Below are 21,968 nucleotides of genomic sequence, written 5' to 3'. Positions count from 1 at the left end.
GCAGCAAAACCACTTCCCATTTGCAGAACCCTGAAACAACTGAATACCAGCAGTTACTTTGCTGGTCAATTTTGTTCAATAGATCCATGTTCTTGGCAGTCTTCTTGGAAGATCTTCAATCTTCTAAACAAAAGTTTTAATCTTCATAACAAAAGGGCTTTTTTTCAGTGATGCTGGTACTGATGGTGCCACAAAGCAGCTTGAGACTACAAAACGCAGATGAGACTCATGAAAGTGTTAGAAACAACTTCTGAAAAAGGGCTGGATGTAGGATGCAACAGAGGGACAGCTGACATAGAAAGCAGAAATCGGGTGCTAGGGTTGGGGACAGGATTGCACCTGATAGCCTTTGTGCAACTATTCACTGCAGAATAATTCTCTCTCTCCCTCTCTGTCTCACTCTCTTTCTTTTTAGGCATATAGCTAAATAGGATGTGAAGGTGACTGACAGTGTAAAAGTATATTAGAAAATAACAGCATAAAGCTGATATAAATTAGGATCAATAAAGAGACGGTTCTTTTCAAAGCTTCAGATATTGTGTGCAACATGTTTCATAGATACCAAAGTAAATTAGTTCTGATATGGGAAAAAATAACAAACACCCCATAAGCTGCTACATTAAGAGCAAACAAAATAATAGAAATTATGACAGTAAGAACAGTGAGGATAATAACATCAGTTTTATCATGAATAGTAAAAGCAAGAATAAGATTAATTCTTACCTGAAATTGCAAAGCCACTGAAGCCTACTGCTAGCACCAGAAAGGAAATAGCCACACCTTTTGTGTGAGAATAACCAACCACCAAAAGCAAGGTTGCTTCCATCCCAAAGCCTTCCAATGAAACACATGAGAATGAATTACATTTAAATTTCTAGTTGCCATGATAATACTAATAAGCACTATCCAGAGTAACAGCTTAAAATGAGAGAAAATTATTTTGCATCTTTTAGCTATTCTTGAACACAATTGGGAGCTTCGTGCATTTGCAGAAGTATTTGTATATTTATTGTTTGAAAATATATTATTTTTCTGTCCTCATTTGCTGCTGTGTACATGACCCAAATATTTGCTGAAGTTAATTCACTGTATTCACTGAGCAATACAGGAAGACAATTGAGAAAGCGAGTATGTGCAAAGGGCAGAAAAATTCACAAACTCACAAACATTTGAGTGAAAGAAGAAAAAAACTTGCCTTTAATTTCTCATGGTTGTAATGATACAAGAAGTTCTCGGTAAATGGAACAAAATAGTTTTTTACATATAAACAAAATAATGTTTTACATACAACTGTGTTACCAACACCATAGGACATCCCTGAGCATCACAGGGAACTTCCAGTCTCCGCCATTACTGGAAATTAATATTTTCTAATATGTAACATTACAGTCCTTCTGTTTTGTTTTGTTTTAATGACACTATTAATATGCCCTGAAAATACAATGAATTTAACCATCCTTTCTGAAGATGCATAGCCAAGGTATGTGGTATCACTGGCTGCAGGCATCTCTATTTCTAGGAGCCTATAAATAATGCAAACCAGCAATTGGCAGCGGGCAACTAACTACTCCACAGGCTGTCTGGCTTGAAATCTTTTCTCTAATTCAGTATCAACCCTACATGTCACTGATTTTTCAGTTCAGTGAATGAATTGGAAACAAATTATTTTGGGCTGAGTTAAAATTTTCCTGTTCATCTTTCACTTTTTACACCCGCCCTAAACTTTCCAGCCTAAACTTGTCAGTGGGCTCTGCTGGGAGTAGCAAATGGGAACATGGCCAGTTACTTCAAGAACATATCCACTGGGAAAGGGTCTCTCCAGCACCATGGTACAGGGTTAACTCTGTATGAGTTTGCAGGATGAGGCCTGTTTGGTCATACTATGCTATTGCCCATTCAGTTATTTACCAGACTTCTTGTCTCCTCCCTTTTTTAAAGCATGCTCATGTGAGTAAGGATTTATGTCATGAGGCATGAGCTCTCCACTTAACACTTCAGATTAACCAGCTATAAATGCAATCTCGAATAAATTGTCTCTTGTTACAATTAAACGTGGGCTAAACTATGATACTTGCACCAACTGCAGCACACAAGTGAAATGCCATATTTTCAGAATCCAATAGTACCTCCACAGTTCATGACCTTCCTTACAGTGGTAGTGGTTAAGATCTTCCTGCTCCGTAAGAAGTCAGCTAGTTGCCCTCCGATGGGCACAATGATTGTCATGACCATGTGAGGAACTGCAGACAAAAGGCCAACCTGCAATTAGACAAATGAGTGCTTAACTGTCATTCCTCCTTCAAGATTTAGGGGCAAGAGAACAGGAACCATAATGTTTCTTCACCTCTTTTCTCCTGGATCACTTTATCTGTTTACAGCAGATGCTCAAAACTGGGTGAGGGAAGAAAGATCTCCTTGTGGGCCAGGCGGAGAAACCAGACCACAAGTGAGAATCTCACCTTAGAAATGCCATGCAATATCCCAAGTACTCATGGTTACTCTAAAGAGTTGTACAGGAGACTGTTCATATTAAATTCTATTGTAGACATCACAAAGCCCTGTCATTTGTGTCCTGATACTGGAGTGCTTTATCTGGGTTTTCAACTGTGTTTTTATATTTTTGTTATTCATGTTCTCAAGGACCTCCTTCCTGAACAACAAATCAATCCCTGTTACCTGCTGCTGTGAAGGAAGGAAGCACCTGGATATTGCATAGGGACTGAAGAGCATGCAGCATAAAACCTGACATCATGAAACAATTTTACAAATAATAAATAATCATGTATCTAAAAACACTGATTTATTTTTATTCTTGTGGGATTACAGCCTACAAACTGATGTTCACCTTTTTTTCATTTTCGCAGAATCCCAGAATTGGTAAGGTTAGAAGGAGCCTCCTTCTGCTCAAACTGGATTACGTAGAGAATGTTGCCCAGAAATGTTGTCCTGAGTATCTCCAAGGATGGAGATTCCACAACCACTCTGAGGAACCTGTTATAGTACACAGTCATCCTCATAGCAAAAAAGTGTTTCCTCATGTTCAGAAGGAACCTCCCATGTTTCAGTCTGTGCCCAGAGCACTACTGAAAAGAGCCTATTTTCAACTTCTTTACTCTCTCAGATTTTTGTGCGTATGGATGAGAACCCTGCTGAGCCTTCTTTTCTCCAGGCTAAACCAACTTTTTTCATAGGAGAAATATTTCCATTCCTTCATTGTACTCTCTCCAGTATGTCCTTGTCTCTCTTGTACTGTGGAGCCCAGAACTGGGCGCAGTACTTCTGGTATGCCCTCACCAATACTGTGTAGACATGAAAGATCACCTCCTTTTACGTGATGGCCTTTTCATGATGCAGCCCAGGATGCCATTAGTCTTCACTGAAAGGACACACTGCTGGCTCATATCCAGCCTGGTGTTCAGCAGGACCCCCAGGTCCTCTTCTGCTAGGCTGCTTTCCAGCTGGGCAGATCTCCACATGTATTGGTGCACAGGCTTGTTCCTCCCCAGGTGCAGGGCTTTACACTTTCCCTTATTGGACTCCATGAGGCTCCTCTCAGCCTGCTTCACCAGCCTGACAGGGCTCCTCTGTACAGCAGCACAACCCTGCAGTGTAGCAGCCACTGCTCCTAGTTTTTTGTCATATGCAAACCTGCTAAGGGTACACTCTGCTGCATCATCCAGGTCATTAATGAAGTTGTCAAATAGGATCAGACTCAGGTACAACCCCTGAGACAGTTTTAGTGATGAGCATGTCATCTTCTAGAAGCTTTTCTTTGAAGCAGTTATTTAGTGAGAAGTTTGAGTTTACTTTCAGCGGTGTGCAACCTCGTTACATTGACAGTTGGTTTTACACTGGTTTTAAATTAGTGAGGTTCACAGAGATGCAACTTGAGCATTAATGAAAAGCAGCTTGGAATAAATAGATTTTATAAAAATAAATAGATTTTTATAAAAAAGAAAAATAAATAAGAAAGTAAATTAAAAAATAAATTAAAAAATTAAAAATAAATAAGAAAATAAAAGAAAAATAAATAGATTTTTCTTAATATCTGTCTTCTTCATCTCCATGCTGTACTTGGCCATTTAGACTTGTCATTGCTACCATGGCACAACCATTGCTTCTCTTGCAGAAGCTGGGCACACAGTGCTCCCAGAACAGACAAATAATGATGTTCTTTGCTATCAGCCTTCAACTTGCTTGAAAATAATTACCACATAGCAAGTATGTATGCTAAATAAAAGAGTTTTTAAAACTTTTCTAAAACAATTATTCTGTACTACTCATTCATGCTCCAAAGAGGAAGTGTAACAATTCTGATTTTAATGAAACTGTGGTGGCAGAATATAAACCTATAAAGAATTTGATAACAGAACCTATAACAGAATATAAACCTATAAAGAATTTGATCTTCATAGCTAATGAAAAGTCACAAAAATCAAGAAGAGGATAAACATCACCTGGTTAAATGCTAAATGATCAACATTAACAAAATGTGCATTTCTATTGACTTGCTTAGTGGTTTTTCATGATGTGTGGGGGCTTTTAATCAACTATTTCCCAAAATAACTTCTCCATTCTATCCTTTTTCTAATAATTTCATTTATTTCTATCAGGGCAGCAGAAGTATGTCACCCCAAATACTGGGAATAATCTACTATAATGATTCCAGGTCTATCTGGCTCTCCTCAAATAACTAAACCATAGCACTAAGTGCCATGTCCAGTTATTTCTTTAACATCTCCAGGTATAATGTTCACCTCCTCTCTGGGCAGAAGATTCCAGTATTTAACCGCCCTTTCAGTGAAGAAATCCTTCCTGATGTTCAACATAAACCTCCCCTGCTGCATCTCCTAGGTCACTGCTTATTCTCAGACATTTACCTTGCTTATTGCAAATCCAAAGACTTCTTCAAAGTAAGCAGGCTGACTTATAAGGAGCAAATAGAAGGTCCAGCTTCTGCAGAAGTTTGCCACAATGATTGCATAAACCGGCATTGAAGTGAAAAATCTCTTCCATGGAGTACTAAATTTCTAGGGGGAAAAAACCCACAAAACTGGGTAAAAGAGGCAAAATAAAGAACCAATATCTTTTATTATCAAACCTATTAGATATGTTGCATACAACTTACATCACAGATCATTTAAAATGCGAATGAAATATATCACTTGAATTACTGGCAAAAAAGAGGTAGAGATATTTTCTTAGAAGTTAGGATTTTTAAGGTGGATACTGCACTGCTATTGCCCTGCTTACTGAAATTACGTGAGATCTTCTGGAATCCTGCGAGTGGGATAACAGGATCAGTAAAAGAATCAAAGAAAACCAGAGAAAAGCTTGTGCCATTCCCCACTTTTTGGCATGGTGCAGTTTGAGACATTCTATTGAAAGGAGTGGGAAAAAAGGGTTGTCAAAGCTAAGACACATGCAGTGGCGCAGCAACAAGCAGCTACCTGCTTCAACCTAATTACTTAATTCAGAAAAAAAAAAAAAAGGGCCTGAGGTACAGAATTTAATTTCTGTAACTTGCTTTTTTGGCATTTTCAATTAATATGATGCTCCGATACTCCATACGTCAGAAACATACTTCAGACACCTAGTGATTTTTTTATAGAATTCCAATCAGAAGCTGTAGTTATGGCAATACACATTGATATTCTCCCTTTTTTTTGAAAAAAATGTTAATTGTGTTCTACAGGCCACCGTATGCCTGTGTTTGTGCATGCACCCATGAAGCTGGTACCTCTGCATTTTCCTCTGCAGTAAAACCATCTGCATGTACTGCAAGGAAAATTTTCCTTGCATGTACCGCAAGGAAAATCCATGACCTGGAACAAGTGTGTGTGTGTGTCTCCAGCTAAGACTTGATCAGCCAAATTTCAAATGCGTGCCCAAAAAGACAATCTGGTATTTTACGCTCCTAGCAAGGCTGTAACCCAAAACATGTAGAGGAAAAACCTGTAGTTACTTTGTTCCAGAATGTTCAAAATTGAAAGCTAAGAATGAACAAGAAACACCTTTGTTTTTCACTACTGGCAAAAAAATTTGCCTAAGGGAACAGAGTGAAGTTTGATGGGAAAATAGGTTTTAATTCCAAGTTTCCAGGATCTTCTCAGAAAGAGGATGAGAAGTCTTAAAGGGCCTGAGCTGCTGTGAGAGTGAGCAGGGCAGAAACCCAGTCCTTAAGCTATTATGTTTGCAATCATCCTTAATAAGAGTTCAAAAGCTGGACAATTAGCATCTGCAGTCAGATTCTTATTTAGCTAAGTCCATGAATATTTTTTAGAACAAGCATGACAGTTACTCAAGAGCAGGAGACCAGAATGTGTGGTTCCCCCTCCCCCTCCCATCCCTTCCCTCCCTAGATCAGAGAAGCTCCATAAGCCAAGAACTTAAACAGCATTACGAGTTTTCCTGTACGCATCCAATCCAGCTGCAAGAGCCTGATTCTGTAATTTTCTTGAAAGGAAAAGCCCCTACTTCCACCTCAACAGTATCCATCCAGTCACATGCTCATCTTCTGCAAAGTGCTCACAAATGACAACAAGGAAGGCTTTTTTTTTTTTAACTTACACTTGCATTAGCTAGGCTGGCTCCTTCTCCTATACTTGTTTCTATATATATCCTTTCTTCATTGGTTATTGTTGGATGCACAGCGGGGCTCTCATAGGCGTGAAGCAGCCAAAACACATACCAAACAATCCCGAACATTCCTGAAGAGGCAGGAAAAGCAGCTTGGTTTTCAAAGCCAATAAAGCTTCACTTCAATATCTGCAAGCCTTGAAGTTTGTTTCAAGTGCCAGTTAAACAAAACTTGCAAAAAAATTATGCCAGGGAAGTAACAAAATATGGCAACTAACTCTGTGTATATTGTATGCCTGCTTGCAAAGCATTTTTGAGCATTTTGTCACTTCTATTATGTTATGCATGGGGCAAAGAAAAGGCAGGAAGAAATCTCTCAGTAGAACCTAGGGGAAAAAAAATCCAGATGGGCCATAAAGTGGTGGGAATCAGCATGAAAGGACTTCACTGTAAAATGGCAATGGCAAATCCTGTGCTGTGTCCTGTGTTTCTGGGGAAGACAGAGAAAACCCACTTTAACTGGGCTGCTGATGTGCAAGGCTGGTTGCAGCCACCTCTGCCATACACTGTGAGGGGAAGAATGAGGCACCACAGATCAGCCACAAGGCCATACCCATGGGACCACTTTGTAAAGGTGGCACTGCTGTAACTTTTGCAGTTAGTGTGCACTCTGGGGCAGGTCCCACACAAGAGTTTGTGCTGTGGAGGAACCTTTGCAACCACATCCAATCCTGTCACTGGGTGACCATGGGCTGCAGCCTGGTTATTAAAATTTTACAACCTTTAGTAAAAGATAATTACTTAATGAAAGCTCTCAGAATCTGCAATAAGTAGGGAGTAAATTGGATCACCCACTTGCAACCTCTTCATTCATCAAAATAACTTTGATCCATCCTTGTTGGACAGGTTTTAGTAAACAACTGGCAGTACTGATCTAGTAGCAGATGTCCTTCATGTTAGGCAACTCACCATAAATATAAAAGACTGATGACCATCCTATGTACTGTACCAGCACACCTGCCAGGGGCATGGCCACCACCGCACCTGCGTAAGAGCCTGAAGAGGAAACAGATTAGTAAAACATGTCAGCTGTGATAGGCGTGCCCGGCTTTCAGAGCATATGATCCAGACAGGTGCTCATGAGAGCAGAAATGGAGGGATGTGTTTGACTGACTTTTTATGAACTTGGAGAATGGGATGGAAGCTGCAAAATTTTCACTGGGGTGACAGGAAGCACTGACTCCTCATGCGTCACCAGTCTCATTTTGCAGAGTTGTGCCCTGTAGGGAAATAGGATTTGCAAATCCAAGACTGGTGACAGATGACTGCATCGACATAAGCTATATGTGTGCTCTTGAGTGGGAAATCCCACCTGGCACTGTGGTGTGTGAGGCGAGTTTTGGAGAAGATAATGGACCAAGTTTCAGAAGCTTCATGGAGGAATCCTGATGACTGCAGATATGTTGGGAGGCTCTTGTCATGGTCCTATACCCATGACCACACAAGCACTGGTAGCAGAGAGGGTGTTCAAACCAACTCTGAGCCTGTGTAACCACGCTTAATTCATATCAACAACATAAACAAACAGCTGGAATAAATAGGCAAATATTGACGGGGGATAAAAGAGGACAAAAATGTGGTCTGTGCCAAGGTTTCTGATTGGGAAATACATAATACTGGTGAAATATATTTCAAAGTGTCTTGTGGAAAGAGATGAGTATTTAAGTGCAATCTAGATAATCGGTTCTAGTGCAAGACAGTGCCAATGGCTTTACATGTGAAGAGTGTTGCTCTGAATTATTCTAGGAAATGAGATACTTGTGGTTTTGAGAGTAGTACATGTTTTGTTAATAAACATTTGTTAATGCTCTACTCATTAGCAAATACTTCTCTGCAATGGTTCACAGTGATCCTTCTCCCTCATCTTCATGTCATTCATTCTTCCTACAGCTTTCCCACAGAAAAGCCCTAGGCCAGAATGTAGATAGAAAAACTAGGAACCTGCTTAACCTGGATTTTTTCTAATTTTTCCATTGCTCCTATGCAACTTTCAAGTGCAAGGATCAGTGATCTGCAGCCACTAAAATGGGTGTCAAGATGGAGGATGGATCTTTCTCTAGAGATCCCATGCTAGGAATTTCAAGGATGGAACATTCAGAGTGAAGAGGCTTTTTTTTGGGTCTTTTCTTCTGCAGGAAGTGAAAACACCTAAATAAGTAAAATCTGAAGCCATCTGTAGTAAAAAAAATTCCCATAATATACAAACATGAGGCTTTCTTCACTTGCTTCACTCTTCCTTTTATTCTTTATCTTGTTTTTTAGTGCTGTATTTTTCCCAGCCATACAACTCTATTGCTGATGGACAGAGTTTTTTTTTCCCTGTGACTTTTAAATTTTTACTAAACATCTTCTCCTACAGACATTCATCTTCAGCTGTCAGCATTAGAAAGGGACACAGAGAAGACAGCAAATTACATGTCTGATCATAACTCAAAACAGAATGAAGTAGGACAGCTGCTGGCAAGAAGTTACATCACCTCCACTGCAGTATATTGAGCAACCAGCCTAAAGTAATGAAGTCCTTTTCAGATATTTTTAAAGTGCTTGTTTAGGAGCATCCATTGAGTATGTATAATAAATGGAATCCCTAAGGATGATGCAAATAAAAAAATACAATATAATTTCCCTCATGTGAACCTCTAGACCCATTTTAGTTGATTATGAGAGCCATTTTGAGTGTTGGCTTTAAATGATAAAATGATGGCATATTAAACAAAAAAGGACTCACAAGTTCCTAAGCTTAGGGTACAAGCTGATTGTAGCAAAGGGCAGAGGGTCTGTGCAGCTCCTTCAAATAATGAAATTAATAAAATAAATCTAATAAGGATACATGCTTACATAAACCGTATAAGTCTATCAACTCACCACAGAATGAAGTGGTAGCCAGCCTGCTTCTCTCCAGCGGTGGGGCCCATTTACTCCACATCCCATGGCAGGCTGGGTACGTGACGCCCTGGCAGACATTTCACACATCACATGATTTGCTTTCACTTCATTCCACTTGAAGTAGTTGCTGATGCTATCACTACTGCCTAGCTGTTTGTCACCATGGAATGATATAGGAAGGGTAAGGTAAGTCTGGAAGAAGTCGATTGTTTGAGTATGAAGATGTCACACTAATCTGAATTACCTATTACCTGAATAGTAATATGTTCTGAGGTAAAAACACTGTTTAGTATATGCAGTTGACGGCACAAGAAAACTAAAATAACTCAAACTGCAGCACCAGAAATATACATATTTCTTTACTTTAAGTAAACTTAGAAATATAAATCAGTATATTTAAAAAATTATCACCTCAAAATGAGCAGTAAGTAAAACCATATATTGATGAGAAACTCTGATCAAAAGAGATCTTTCAACTTCTAGAACCAAATCTCGAAATTAAACTCAGTTTGAAAGGACCAAAATGGTGTGTGCTCCTACCTCCACCAAACCTTGAAGAATCCTTACAAACATCACACAGCCATAATGCACTCTTGCTGCAGAAGGAATGATCATGTTCAGTGTGGATGTTAGAAAGATAGCTGCGCCAAATACCCTATGGAGAAAAGTAGCGTAGAAGGGAATACAATTATTATCTATTCTTTGGAAGTGTTTTCATGTTCCACTTTATAAATATTTATAAACTTATTTTAAAATATATTGTTACTATTCTTTTTTTTTTCTTTTAATAAGTATTCAAATTGTTTGCACTTCAGGTTCTGAAAACTTGTTCACAGGAAATACATGTGACTTCATTTTTGTGTCCGGTCTTATGCACAGTAGGATTAATGGTTGTGTTATAGCATGAAAAATTTACAGTCAGAGAACAACACTGTTTTATCTAAATTCTCTACACCTATTGACAAAAGCAACAACCCATGCCTAGAGAGCTCATTATCTGAGTGACAAGAAAGAACTAAACAGATGAGCACCAAAGCAAAGAAGGTGAGCAGGCTTCTATAAAAATCAGTTCCTTTGTCACTTCTCTAAGTGACAAAGGAACTGATTTATATAGAAAACAGTCTGAAAATACAAATTGGAATACAAAACCCACAGTCATATCTTGACATTTAGGAGACTGCTTTAAAAGTCAAGTAAACATTTAACTGAGAAATATTATCACTCTGTTGTGATCCCTGAAGAAAGACGGCTGCCTTTTGCTTTCTTACCACTTATAAGAATATCAGATCTGTTATCATAACACTATTGACTCAGGGAACTACAGCAAACCATGTGAAAGAAAAAAAAACTGTAACAAAGAGAACATGTTAAATTATCTAAACAGCTATCTCTGAAGACTGAGTTTCCAATCTCTGCTACTTCTTTTAATGCCAACTCTTAATATGCCTAGGTTGTTAATGCATCATTTATATGAAGTTAGAACCAGTCACTCTTCTGCTACTACTTAAAGGGTTGAGTATTGTTTCCACAGAGGCAGCATCTTTTCATCAATTCACTGCCATTTATGCCAAAGAAGTTAGTCTCCACTTTGACAAGAAATATTCCAGGATTTTTAATTCATTCACATATTCTTCTGTCCTCGCTACCACAATTCCTGGGCAGCTGCAACTTTTGGATCAAAACAGACTTCTTCAGCTACAGACTCCTCTGCCCAGCAGGGTGCTCTTACTGAAAACTGGTATCAAGAGGTGCCTCGTGTTTCATGCATCCACCAAGCAATTCTGAAATCACATTTAGATGCGTGTTTGAGGATAAGCACCAAGTTAAAGGGATGGTGTCAGTAAATGGCTGATGGGAATGCAGAGCTACGTCAGTTTGGGTGAATGTATTGAGTAAATTATGTAGTGTTAGAGGGGTTTGGTGCAAACCCACAAAGCACTCTATATTTTTAGCCGTTATGAGATCCATTTGATTCCCACACTATTACAGATAATTATGTGCATTAGAGAAGTGCCTGGGGTGGGTCATCCATACATATGTTCAAGGTTGCACAATTTAAACAAGCAGCAAAGAAGTCTTTGCCTAAATCTGTAAGGTCAGTATTAGCATAGAATCTCATTTCCAGAATGCAGCTGGGACAAAAGAAAGTTTTTCCTCTTTCTAGGGCAGGTAGGTTCATTGGCCACAGAAGCCCTGTGTCTTAGCAAATAACCCCTCTGAAACTGAAACTTGGCACCACTGGTGAACCTACCTGAGCTGAAATTGGTTGGGTAAACAAGGAATAAAGGAAAAGCATGGACTTAGTGAATCCTATTACCGCAAATAGAAATTCTCTTTCAGCTCAGCTCTTGAGCTATTTTTGTTCCTCAGCAAATTCTGCTCCTAAACCCAGTTATGATGGGCAAATCCATAACGTAATGCTGTAGTATAGCATTAGATTGAGTTGTAAACTCTCAAGGGGGTAAATGCAGAGCCTTCTGTGCTTGTGCACAGAGCTTGTACTTAAGGAAAACACTCTGCTGACAGAACACATCAAGTTATGGTGTAAAATAACATGATTATTTTACTGTTTGCAAGTAAATTAAGGAAACAAACTAATAATATGCTGAATTATTCAGCCAACAGTGTGCACATCTGTGTTTTGGAGCTCTTCTGCTGCAAAAGCTGGTGGCAAGACTAGAAAGGCTAGAGAAGTGATTAAGCTTAGCTAATTTGTTTGGCTTACTTGACAGATGGAAAAATATTCAGCCTAGGCACTGTTATGTGGTAGAGAAATGAATAACTGAGTATGAGAACCAGGCTGAAGAAGCAGTGCAAACCAAACTCTGAGTGACTTTTGGTTATGGACAGAAGAGAGTGGGGCTGAACAGTATGGGCAATTCTGTGGGATGACTCTTTTCTGGAGAAATTTCCACAAGGGCATATGGGTGGGAAGAACATCCAGGCAGTCTTGTAACCCCCATGGCTCTTTGCAGAATGCAGAAAGCAAAGTACTTTGATTTGGGGCAAAGTACAACATAAAACTGGTCTTAAAGACCCTTTCCAATTCTGACACTATTTGTAGATAAGTCACATCTTGTTTGCAGAGAACAAAGTTTGTACCAGCTGGTTTTTTTTTAAATTTTAATCCGTAGATCCCAAGTACCCTTAATATGCACATCTCATGAGCTCATTCACAACAGCTGTCTTCAGACAACCTCCGTGTCTCTTGTGATAATATTCAAAGTTCTGAAGACCTTTTGAAGTAAAGTCCAAAATCAAACCTAACATTGACAAAATTAGCTAGTTTTTCTTATTCACATATTCAAAAGCAGTTGAATTAAAAAAGAATTGGCTGACAAACACATTGATCATAAAAAAAACTCTGTACAGATTCTCAGACTTCACCAAGCAGAAATCAGGAGACTGTATTAGAAGTTCTATGCAATCTTAATTACAGTCAGTACTGTATCCAGCCTTGGCAAGGATATTTGTGTGCATGAGTATAGATTTGTGACTTCAGATCATAAATGGTTCTGTAATTCCTTTATTCCCAGCTTCAGTCCACAGGGACTGTGGACTATTAAAGGAGGAAGACCAAATGCTGCTGGAAAACTATTGTTTGGTGTTAAGTTGAGGTAAAGAGCACTAAGGCAACTTCTTAAAGACAAATGCTTCAACCATTGCTGGAAGCATTAGGTGTGATTTTCCATGAAGTCTCCAGAAAGCATTATTGTTTAGAGCAGAAATGTGTAAATATTCGAGATGAACAAGTTAAATTGAAAAAATCAGCAATAGACCCCATAATGGAAGTCTTGTCCTCTGAAATAATTTTGATTTATTATTATTAATAATAATTCTTGATAAATACTGACTTTTCAGCTTCAGATGTGCATTTCTGAAACACCAATTTGCTGTTTTAATAATTCCCATTTACACAGTGTAAAACAGTTATCAGGCTCTAGAGCTGAATTCCTTTGCCCGTTGTTTTCTTACCTGTTAGCAGCCAATTTGTTTGAGATGAACCCTCCTGGAATTTGTGTCACAATGTAACCCCAGAAAAAAGAGCCATGAATGAGTCCTACAGTCTCTGGATCCCAGTTGAATTGGGCTGTCTGTAAAGGAAATGGGACACATGCTGCAAGATAAAGCATGCTCATCTAAGGTAACTATTGCTTAGAAGTCACACAGAAGTCACCCCAGCTCCAAATCAAGCCTCTTTACACTGGCTGCTCAAGATTGCTGAGCTTGAAAGCTCCCAGTTAAGGCAAAAGAGTGTTCAATTCCCCTGTGAGATTGCTGCTTTTGCTCTTAGGAGAGGGAAAGGTTCCAGCCATAAAGTAGCTAATGCTGGACCTTCAACTTTGCTGCTTGTCACTGCTTCCCCCTGGGCTCCTTAAACTTGAAGCCTTTGCTTTCAAGACTGCTCAGAGTTATAAGAAGGACCTGATACCTTTAAATGGACATATCTATTTTCCTAAGATTATCAAGGCTGCTTAAATCATTTGAGTTGCTTTGCTTCCTGGTCAGATTTGTTCACGGCTCTCCCTGTCAGGGCTCAACTCTGATCCTCCACTGTCAGCATTAAATGGCATGGAGCAGAAAAGAGTTGTAGGCGAGGAGAACTTCTAAAGACAAAGCAATCTGAAAATAAAACCAGGTAACACTAGCCAGTGACTAGTTTATCTTTTGTTAAAAGTGATGCCAGAGTAGCCAGTTGTCGCTAAAATACCACAGAGAACTGGCAACAGTAGTGATAAGCATTAACATCTCTTTATTCGATATTACTTTCTGCATGTTAAAAGAAAAACAGTTTTTCCCACTACATTCATTTTTTGTTCCCGAAGAAGCAAACTGAAAAGCAGGTCATTGCTTGACCTACAGCCAGATGGCATTAATTAGCCAGACATGTTTACAGAAGGCTAAAGGGTTTCCCTCCCCATCAATATGCATTTTGATGTGTCCCACTTTCCTGTGCTGCATTTCTGTTTAAACACTGTTCCTGAAGCACTTCTGTTTAAATACTTAACTTTCTACTGGCAATTTCCAGTTGAGTTTCTAGGTAGTGTTAATTTCTGGAGGAAGAAACACCATGAGATATGGAAGAAGGTTCCTCCTGATTCAGGAGATGCTCATGCCCAAACACTCTGAGTTTAGATTTGTGGAAAAAATTTAGTCCCATTTTCTGAAATTACCTCTTCTGAGCTTCCCAGCCTATGCAGGCCTATACTTTCTCTTGCTTAAGTACAGAATCTGGAAGTCCCAGCAGGACCATGGGGAGCAGGGATTAGACTGAATAAATACAAATTCAGCAGGAAGTCTGAGCATGGCTCCTACAATTATGATTCATGGAGACAGGCATACTTTAACATTGGAAATTTATGATAGACATTTTCTGCACTCTTCTTTACCAAAAGTTAAAATATGTAGGAGAAAAGCTGATGGATATTTGCACAGCATTTAATTTAAGAGTCAAGATTCCCATGAATTTGCTAAGCCAAAAACATTCAAAATATATCCAAAAACAAGTCAACAAGTAGAGAAAATGTAGAGATTTAAGTTCATAAAATCCATAAAGGGACACTTGACATCACAGCCAAGTACTGAGGGAAGATGGGGAACACTGTGGTATGGATTGAATCTGCTGGGGTGCATTGATAAAGCTGTGTAGGATCTGCTGTGGACCACATGCCATCCACTGCAAATTTGAAAACAGCTTGATACCTAGCTCTTAATAACTCCAGACAACAATCTACATTGTCAAAAACCTGATGCTTTATTGCCAGTGACTGTTTTAAGATCTTGAAAATTATCCACTGATATGAATGTAGTGGCTGCAGCCCTACCTAAAATAATTGATAATTACTTCTGCAGCAGCATCAGAGCACATTTCCCTCAGAGAGGGTAAAGAGCAAAATCTTCTGCCACCACAGCCAAATCTGTCTACAACTGACAGATCAGCGACCTGGGAGACATGCAAACTAATTCAGTTGTCATTTCAGGTACTTATATTCTCTCTATGATGCTGCAAATCCTCAGATCTCGAAGGTTTTTAATGTGACTTGATCACATAAATAGGAATTAAGTGTCTGCACATCTATGTGCATAAAGACTAATGTGTCTCCCTCCTTCTGTTTTTTAATCTGTGCATACACAGGACTTTGCTATGAGGCATTTGGGTGATTTTGCAACGGGATCTGCTCAGAGCAGTGAAAGGAAGATGATTTCTCACCCGCAGCTCTGGCTTTCCATCAACATAGACAGTGTTGTTGTTGACCATCTCCACGATGGCCACGCCCAGGTTGCACCTGATGCCGAAGGAGATGCAGAAGCCCAGGCCGCTCATGATGGCGATGATGTAGCGCTTGGGCAGGCCGCAGCAGTAGCACTCGCACAGCGCGGGCCGGCGGCTGCTCGCCGCCACGGGCTGCCCCTCCGCTGTCAGCTCAAGGGTCTCCTCCTCCACGTTGGTGCCATCGATCTTCCTAAACAGATAAGGAAAGCAAAGATGAAGGTGCCCTGCCATCTCAGTAAAATTTGCTGAAACGTGGATGGACAGCTCCGTGCTCTGGTCACCTGCTAACTCCTGTTGTGAGGTGCTTGTCTCTGGGTAGTTGTGAGGTGAGTTAATGCTGGACAGGCTGTGAAAGGTTAGCAGAGGTCACACTTTTTCCTGAATGACTTCTGAAGGTTGCACTTCTGAACCATCTAGCCAGACAGCCAGCTGCAACAATGTTCACAGGCTATTCATGAGCATAACTATGATATCTAACTGGAGGTCTGTTGTGATAAATTCCATTGATTCTTTGGAAAATTTACATATTATTAAATTAACCATAATTTCTGACTAGACTCACTGAGCAGAGCTGCCAGTATGTTTCAAGAAAAAAGGCAAATACAACACAAAGCATGGTTTCACTCAGTCCCAAACTTCCTGGAATTTGTTTTCTACTGTGAGACAAAAATCAGGGCTGCACAGAAGGGGAGAAACCTCTCTGGCATCAGATCCCCTATTAAAGACACAAAAGAGACAGGCCCAGACTCTCTTTGCCCATCAGCTACCAACTACCCCAGGAGTGCACCTCCTCAAGCTTTGCATATCCAGCCTTTCCTTTTCCTACAGCCAATCTACTTGAGATATTCATATTAATCAAAATGGCACTTCCATGCAATCTGGAATTGCATGATAGTGCAATTAAAATTTAATTTGGTCTCTCAATCTGATTAGGGCTATTAACATTATGCTGCAGGACCAGGCAAAGTCTGTGGTGGGAAAGGTGAGGTAAGAAAGAACTAGACACACCCACCAGACCAGAGCTAAATAATTCCTTTTCTAACATTACCTTTCCAGGTGTATTTCAAAATGCAGATTATGGTTTTTCTGACATGCTGAAATACTTAAGGACGTGGCTAGCTGTGACTAACCCACTGAACACTAACCATAAGCTTAAGGTTAAGCCTTTACTAAGAGAGGCCTTGATCAGCAGCCTTTCAGTTTTGGCACCACCCGGAAGAACTGAGCTCAGGATCCAGCTCTTTTTGTGCCTGCCATGGAGTACTGTGAAAATATGAACAGTTAATTAACCTAAAGGAAGCCCAGCTTACCATGTAAAGTGATGAGATTATTTTATTTACTATTTTCTGATAAGGAATAACTTATTTCCTTCTTCCACACATCTGCCTGAGTGTATTTGAAATCTAATGTATATATTTAAAATGTATTTGAAACATCAGTTTCCAGTATGAAAACAAACATAAACAAAAGCTGACAGAGCATACATGGACGGGCTACAGCTGACTGGGTTGGGTTTTTTTGGGACAGTGTTGGTTAAATCACTGTTTTTCCCAATTGCTTTAAGTCTAATGTATGACCCATAATCTAACAGATAGTACTCTGCACTAGACAGTTTGCAGATAAACATGGTAAGTATGGTTTCTTATGCACTTAAATATATCTTTCCAATATAAAGTTTCACTTAAAAATCACATCATTTTTAGCTCTAGAGCTAACTGGAGCATCATTTACCGTATTATTCCTTTTTACATCACAATATAAACCCATTATTTCAGGCATAGTCTTTGCAAAAAGAAAATAAGCATGCTATAGTCCATCAGCTCACATTTTCAAGAAACACTAGAATCACAGTGTTTTGGGCCAGAAGGGAATTCCTGGGATTATTTTACTTAATTCCTTTCTCAAACCAGTGCTCACTGCAAAGTTAGATCCTTAGCTCGTTGTCAGACTGTAGCAAAGACTTTCCATTCAAGCAAGGTAACACAGAAAGTGTAATCTTACTGTGGTGTTATTGGGGGTGTTGAGATCTTATGATTCACCTGCAGAGAAACAGCATTTGTTAGTGAAATGGGAGTACAGAGATTAATTCAGTCAGACACTTGAAAGAGAAGACACCAATATTCCATGCTCTACGTGTTAATAGAGGTAAGTGCAAACAGAATGAGATACCAAAAAAAAAAAAAGACCTCAGGAAGTGAAAAAACAATTGAATAATTATTTTTTAGAGCTGTTGTCATCTCCAAAGTGTTATTAACAAGCCAAAAGAAATAATTTGTCTTCCTCTAACAGAATATAAGATACTGATGGAATTAAATCAATTAGCAATTTTCCAAATATTACCAGGCTCTATTTATAAGAGAGACATTAGACTTTAGGGGGTGCATTATTTTGGGCAGCTGGCAAAGATTAGACACTTCATGCAGAGTCAAAACATCTGGACATTTTCAGCTGGCTGTCAATTCAGATAGGCATGAAAACATCCGTCTGCTCCAAATTCAGTGCTAAAAGTGGTGACCTAGGACAAAAACTATGGACCAATATTGTCTCTGCAGAGAAATTAATTATTCTGCAATTGTATTTGATTAAGTAAAAAAAGCAAGTTGAGGACTGATCCATCACCCCAAATCCACATAGTTTATTTCCTACTCCTAGAGATTAATTTCAATGACTCTATACCAGGTATGTCTTGGAGAAAACTATTTTCAGTAGCAGTCCAAACACATAGGTATTAGAGGAGTGCAGACACTCACACAGCCAGTGTCTGCACTGTTTTTTTGGTTTTATTTTATTGGACAGGTACATAATGAATATGGCAACTCCATGAAATGATGAGAAAGTTATCTTCCAGTTGATCCACGTATTTTCGTAGTGTTAGTGAAAATTTTTTACTAGATGTAGACCAATGACTACTTCAGGGCCTGTGCTCTCCTCTAATTATCAGCCTCATGCAGGAGATGCAGGTGTGCATTTTCCTGCACAGGAAATGTTCATTTCTTAGATCTGTTTTTCCTTTTTTCATCAAATGTACAACACTTGGCAAGTAAGAAGAGCTAAGTTATTTGAATCTGCATCCATATTCTGTGCCCAAATGTCATAACAACTTTATGCAACAATTCTCTTTTCTATTGAATGCCTACTCTGGCATATACAGAATTTTGAAAGCATGAAAGAAATTTGAAAGATCCCTATCAGTAATAAATAAAATCCATAGAGCACATATACATTCAGCTCTCTGAATTTAAGGGGGTTTTAGCAGAGGAATTAGTTCTTTCTAGGTGTACTAGAATTTAATTTTGTTTTATTAAAACTCATTGATTCTACAGTAACAGGCAAATGTTAATATCTGTTGTGTTAAAACACATTGTAGAATGGATTTCACCAGATGTGGCAGCCTTTCACAGGCAGCTGGAGCACAATCATACACAATGTTCAAAGCTCACACCTACAAATCCAGTGACTACAATGATCCCTGCATAACTTCTGAAACCTATACAGTAATTATAAAAAAATATCATTAATCCAAAAGCAGATACAATCTCCTAAGATCTTATTAATTCTTTGGGGATTTGTCCAGGTGATAATTTTCCATAATAAATCCTGTATTTGATGCATTGATACCAAATCCCAGCACAAATATCCAAACTCTCTCCATTTACTCAGGGCATGGGACCTCTCTTGCTGGTTTCCGCACGGTATTTCCATGAAACCCACAACAAGGCTCAGACACTGAGGGACTGCATGGCCCGGGTGCTGCACTCCTGGGCTGCAGGGCAGTCTGTCCCCAGTGCAGTGCCAGAGCACTGCAGGGATATTTGCCCCCGGGGTGCTGCGGTGCAGCGCTACACAAGTGCTCTGTGCCCTGGCACTAACAAAGGCACGACTCGTGCATCAGCCGGGTCTGCACACCCCACACGCTGTTCACAGCACTGCACGGTCTGGGAGGCACTAAGCCCCCCCTGCTTTTGCACAAAGGGAAAATCTGAGAGGAATAACTGCATAATCCTCCACAGAGGAGACCTGTCCATTCCAAGCATCTGTCACCCAGCTTCAAGATGCAGTTTTCAGCAATTTAGGCTAATTCACCAAGGGACATCTACAGCAGCCAGAACTACACCTATCAGGGCTACACTCTATACAGCAGCCATGTGGCATAGCTCATATGTCTTTTTACATTAAAAGTGATAATATTGGGCTGTAAACCCTCTTAAACACCTTCCACTTCATCAAGAAGCCCGCAGTTGCCATTAGCTGGTTCAGGACTCCTGAAACCCTTAGAGTAGGGAGAGCCTAAGATCTTCGGTCTTTGGCTTTTTCCTTTTGCAGTAAGTTCACAGAAGGACCAAAGTGTTTGTGTCTGTCAAGAATATCTGCATGAAATCTTTCTTTTCTGAGAAACCTAATGATGACAGAGCCACGACTCTGATATTCATTCACCCAAGCCTTGAATTTTCTAATTCTTTTACTGCCCTACTGTATAAAATTAATCAAGAAAAAGACCACTTTTTCGTTAAAAAAATTATACAAAGCATTTACAACATTTTCTAAAACATTTTCTAAGATCTCACAAATTAAACAGCTCCAAACAGCCTAAGGAAAGGATGGCTCTTGGGTCTCTCCGTTCAGTCCCCCTTGCCTCCCTTCCAGGATCCAGACACCCTAAAGTCACCTCCTGTGAGCAGACTCTTATTTTGCAGCACCCACCAAATCAGCACACCTGTGAGGAGGCAGTAAGCTGCTTTATGCTGCTTGTGCTTTAGCACTTGAGCTGGACTGTGGATAATTGCTATGGAGCAGCTGCTCTTGCCAGGCATCTGCTTCTCTCTTGTCTGCAAGACAGAGGAAATGTGGCAGGAAGGCATAGACCAGTCATATTTACCAGAGATACATGTTTTTCTACCCACTTTGTCAGTTTTGACATCAATGCACAGCAGTCAGTGAAGTCACACTTGGAGGTCTACTCAAGGATGTGCATTATAATAATTCATCAAATTATGAAGAATGCTAGAAGAGAAACCACATTTCATGGTTTCTGATTTTCACCACATTAAAGACAATTGGATTGGATGAAGAGGTCAAGGTTGCAGATGGTGTATAGGTATATGTGCCACCATATAAAAACAAAATTGTGTGCTCTTATTTGTAGACTAAGCTGTAGAGAATGAAGTTCATATTAAAAAACATGTGTGTTTCATTTATTTATGGAAATTTTCAAAGATGACTGCATATTTCCTACAGGACTGCTCCAGTTGCAACAATTCTTACTTAAATCTGACTGCAGACATAATAAAAAGATTTTATAGTTTGGATTATTTCCTCTGCTGATTGGTATATCTAATGAAGGCTCTGAGATACCTATGTTTAAAACAGAAAATAATTAAGTTCAGCAAACTTTCTTGCACCTCAAGTGATATTTGGATTAATTTGATTCAGGAGTAATGTTGCTGAAGTTGGCTGTCTGTATGATCACCTGTGTAGAAACTAGCAGGAAAGCTTTAATACATGGCTACAAGAGGAGAGCAATCTGGATAATCTAAGGTGAGCCCAGTGTACTGCCACATCACGTATTCACTAGATACAAACAAGTATTTGGTCAAATTGACCAGCAGAGACCACAGCAAAGAGAATTTATCACTGAATAAATGACTCAAATCAATGTTCTAAAAGATAAATAGGTTTCCTAGAATTACTGTAGAGTATTGTAAAAATAAAAATAATAAAAAACAAAACATCAGGCTTCATCTGTAACAATGTAAATTAAAAAAAGTAAGTAGAAACTGTGTAGAACACAGATAGCCTGTTCACATGATAAAGAAATAGAATATATGTAAATTCTTACACATTTTCTTGTGATCAAAGGCTTGGTTAGATATACCAAGAACTATTTCTTGACTCAAAATAGCATTCCCAATAGAAGGCAAAGGGGTGGATATGAAAGCAAATACAATTCAGTCACTAGAAACACCTTTGATTAAAATGTTGGCCTGATCCACACAAAGATTTAAAACACAACATCAAGTAGGGAAGAAATGCCATTAACCCCTCTGGCTCTCATCTATTGATTACACAAATAAGGTTGTTAGTAGCCATTACAAACATAAATAATCTTCTCATTAAATGAGAAATCTCTTTCCCTTTATGAAGCTTGTAATTTCTTACATCAGATATTCAT

General features: G+C 39.2%; 1 protein-coding gene across 1 annotated transcript in view; it reads right to left on the bottom strand.

The window, feature by feature from the left end:
- SLC17A8 (solute carrier family 17 member 8) overlaps positions 1-21,968 on the bottom strand; it is a 29,612-nt gene that overhangs the window by 6,516 nt on the left and 1,128 nt on the right. The window contains exons 3-11 of the mRNA XM_038155575.1: positions 15,737-15,989; positions 13,501-13,619; positions 10,066-10,180; positions 9,505-9,592; positions 7,549-7,635; positions 6,571-6,710; positions 4,881-5,030; positions 2,127-2,259; positions 724-834 (exon numbers count right to left, since the gene is read on the bottom strand). Coding sequence (XP_038011503.1) covers positions 724-834; positions 2,127-2,259; positions 4,881-5,030; positions 6,571-6,710; positions 7,549-7,635; positions 9,505-9,592; positions 10,066-10,180; positions 13,501-13,619; positions 15,737-15,989 — 1,196 coding nt within the window. The remainder of the gene's footprint in view (positions 1-723; positions 835-2,126; positions 2,260-4,880; positions 5,031-6,570; positions 6,711-7,548; positions 7,636-9,504; positions 9,593-10,065; positions 10,181-13,500; positions 13,620-15,736; positions 15,990-21,968) is intronic.

The sequence above is a fragment of the Motacilla alba genome, chromosome 1A, assembly GCF_015832195.1.
Source record: "Motacilla alba alba isolate MOTALB_02 chromosome 1A, Motacilla_alba_V1.0_pri, whole genome shotgun sequence".
Classification (NCBI taxonomy): Eukaryota; Metazoa; Chordata; class Aves; order Passeriformes; family Motacillidae; genus Motacilla; species Motacilla alba.
Note: the sequence above shows the minus strand (reverse complement) of the source record. Positions and strands in the feature narration are given on the sequence as shown.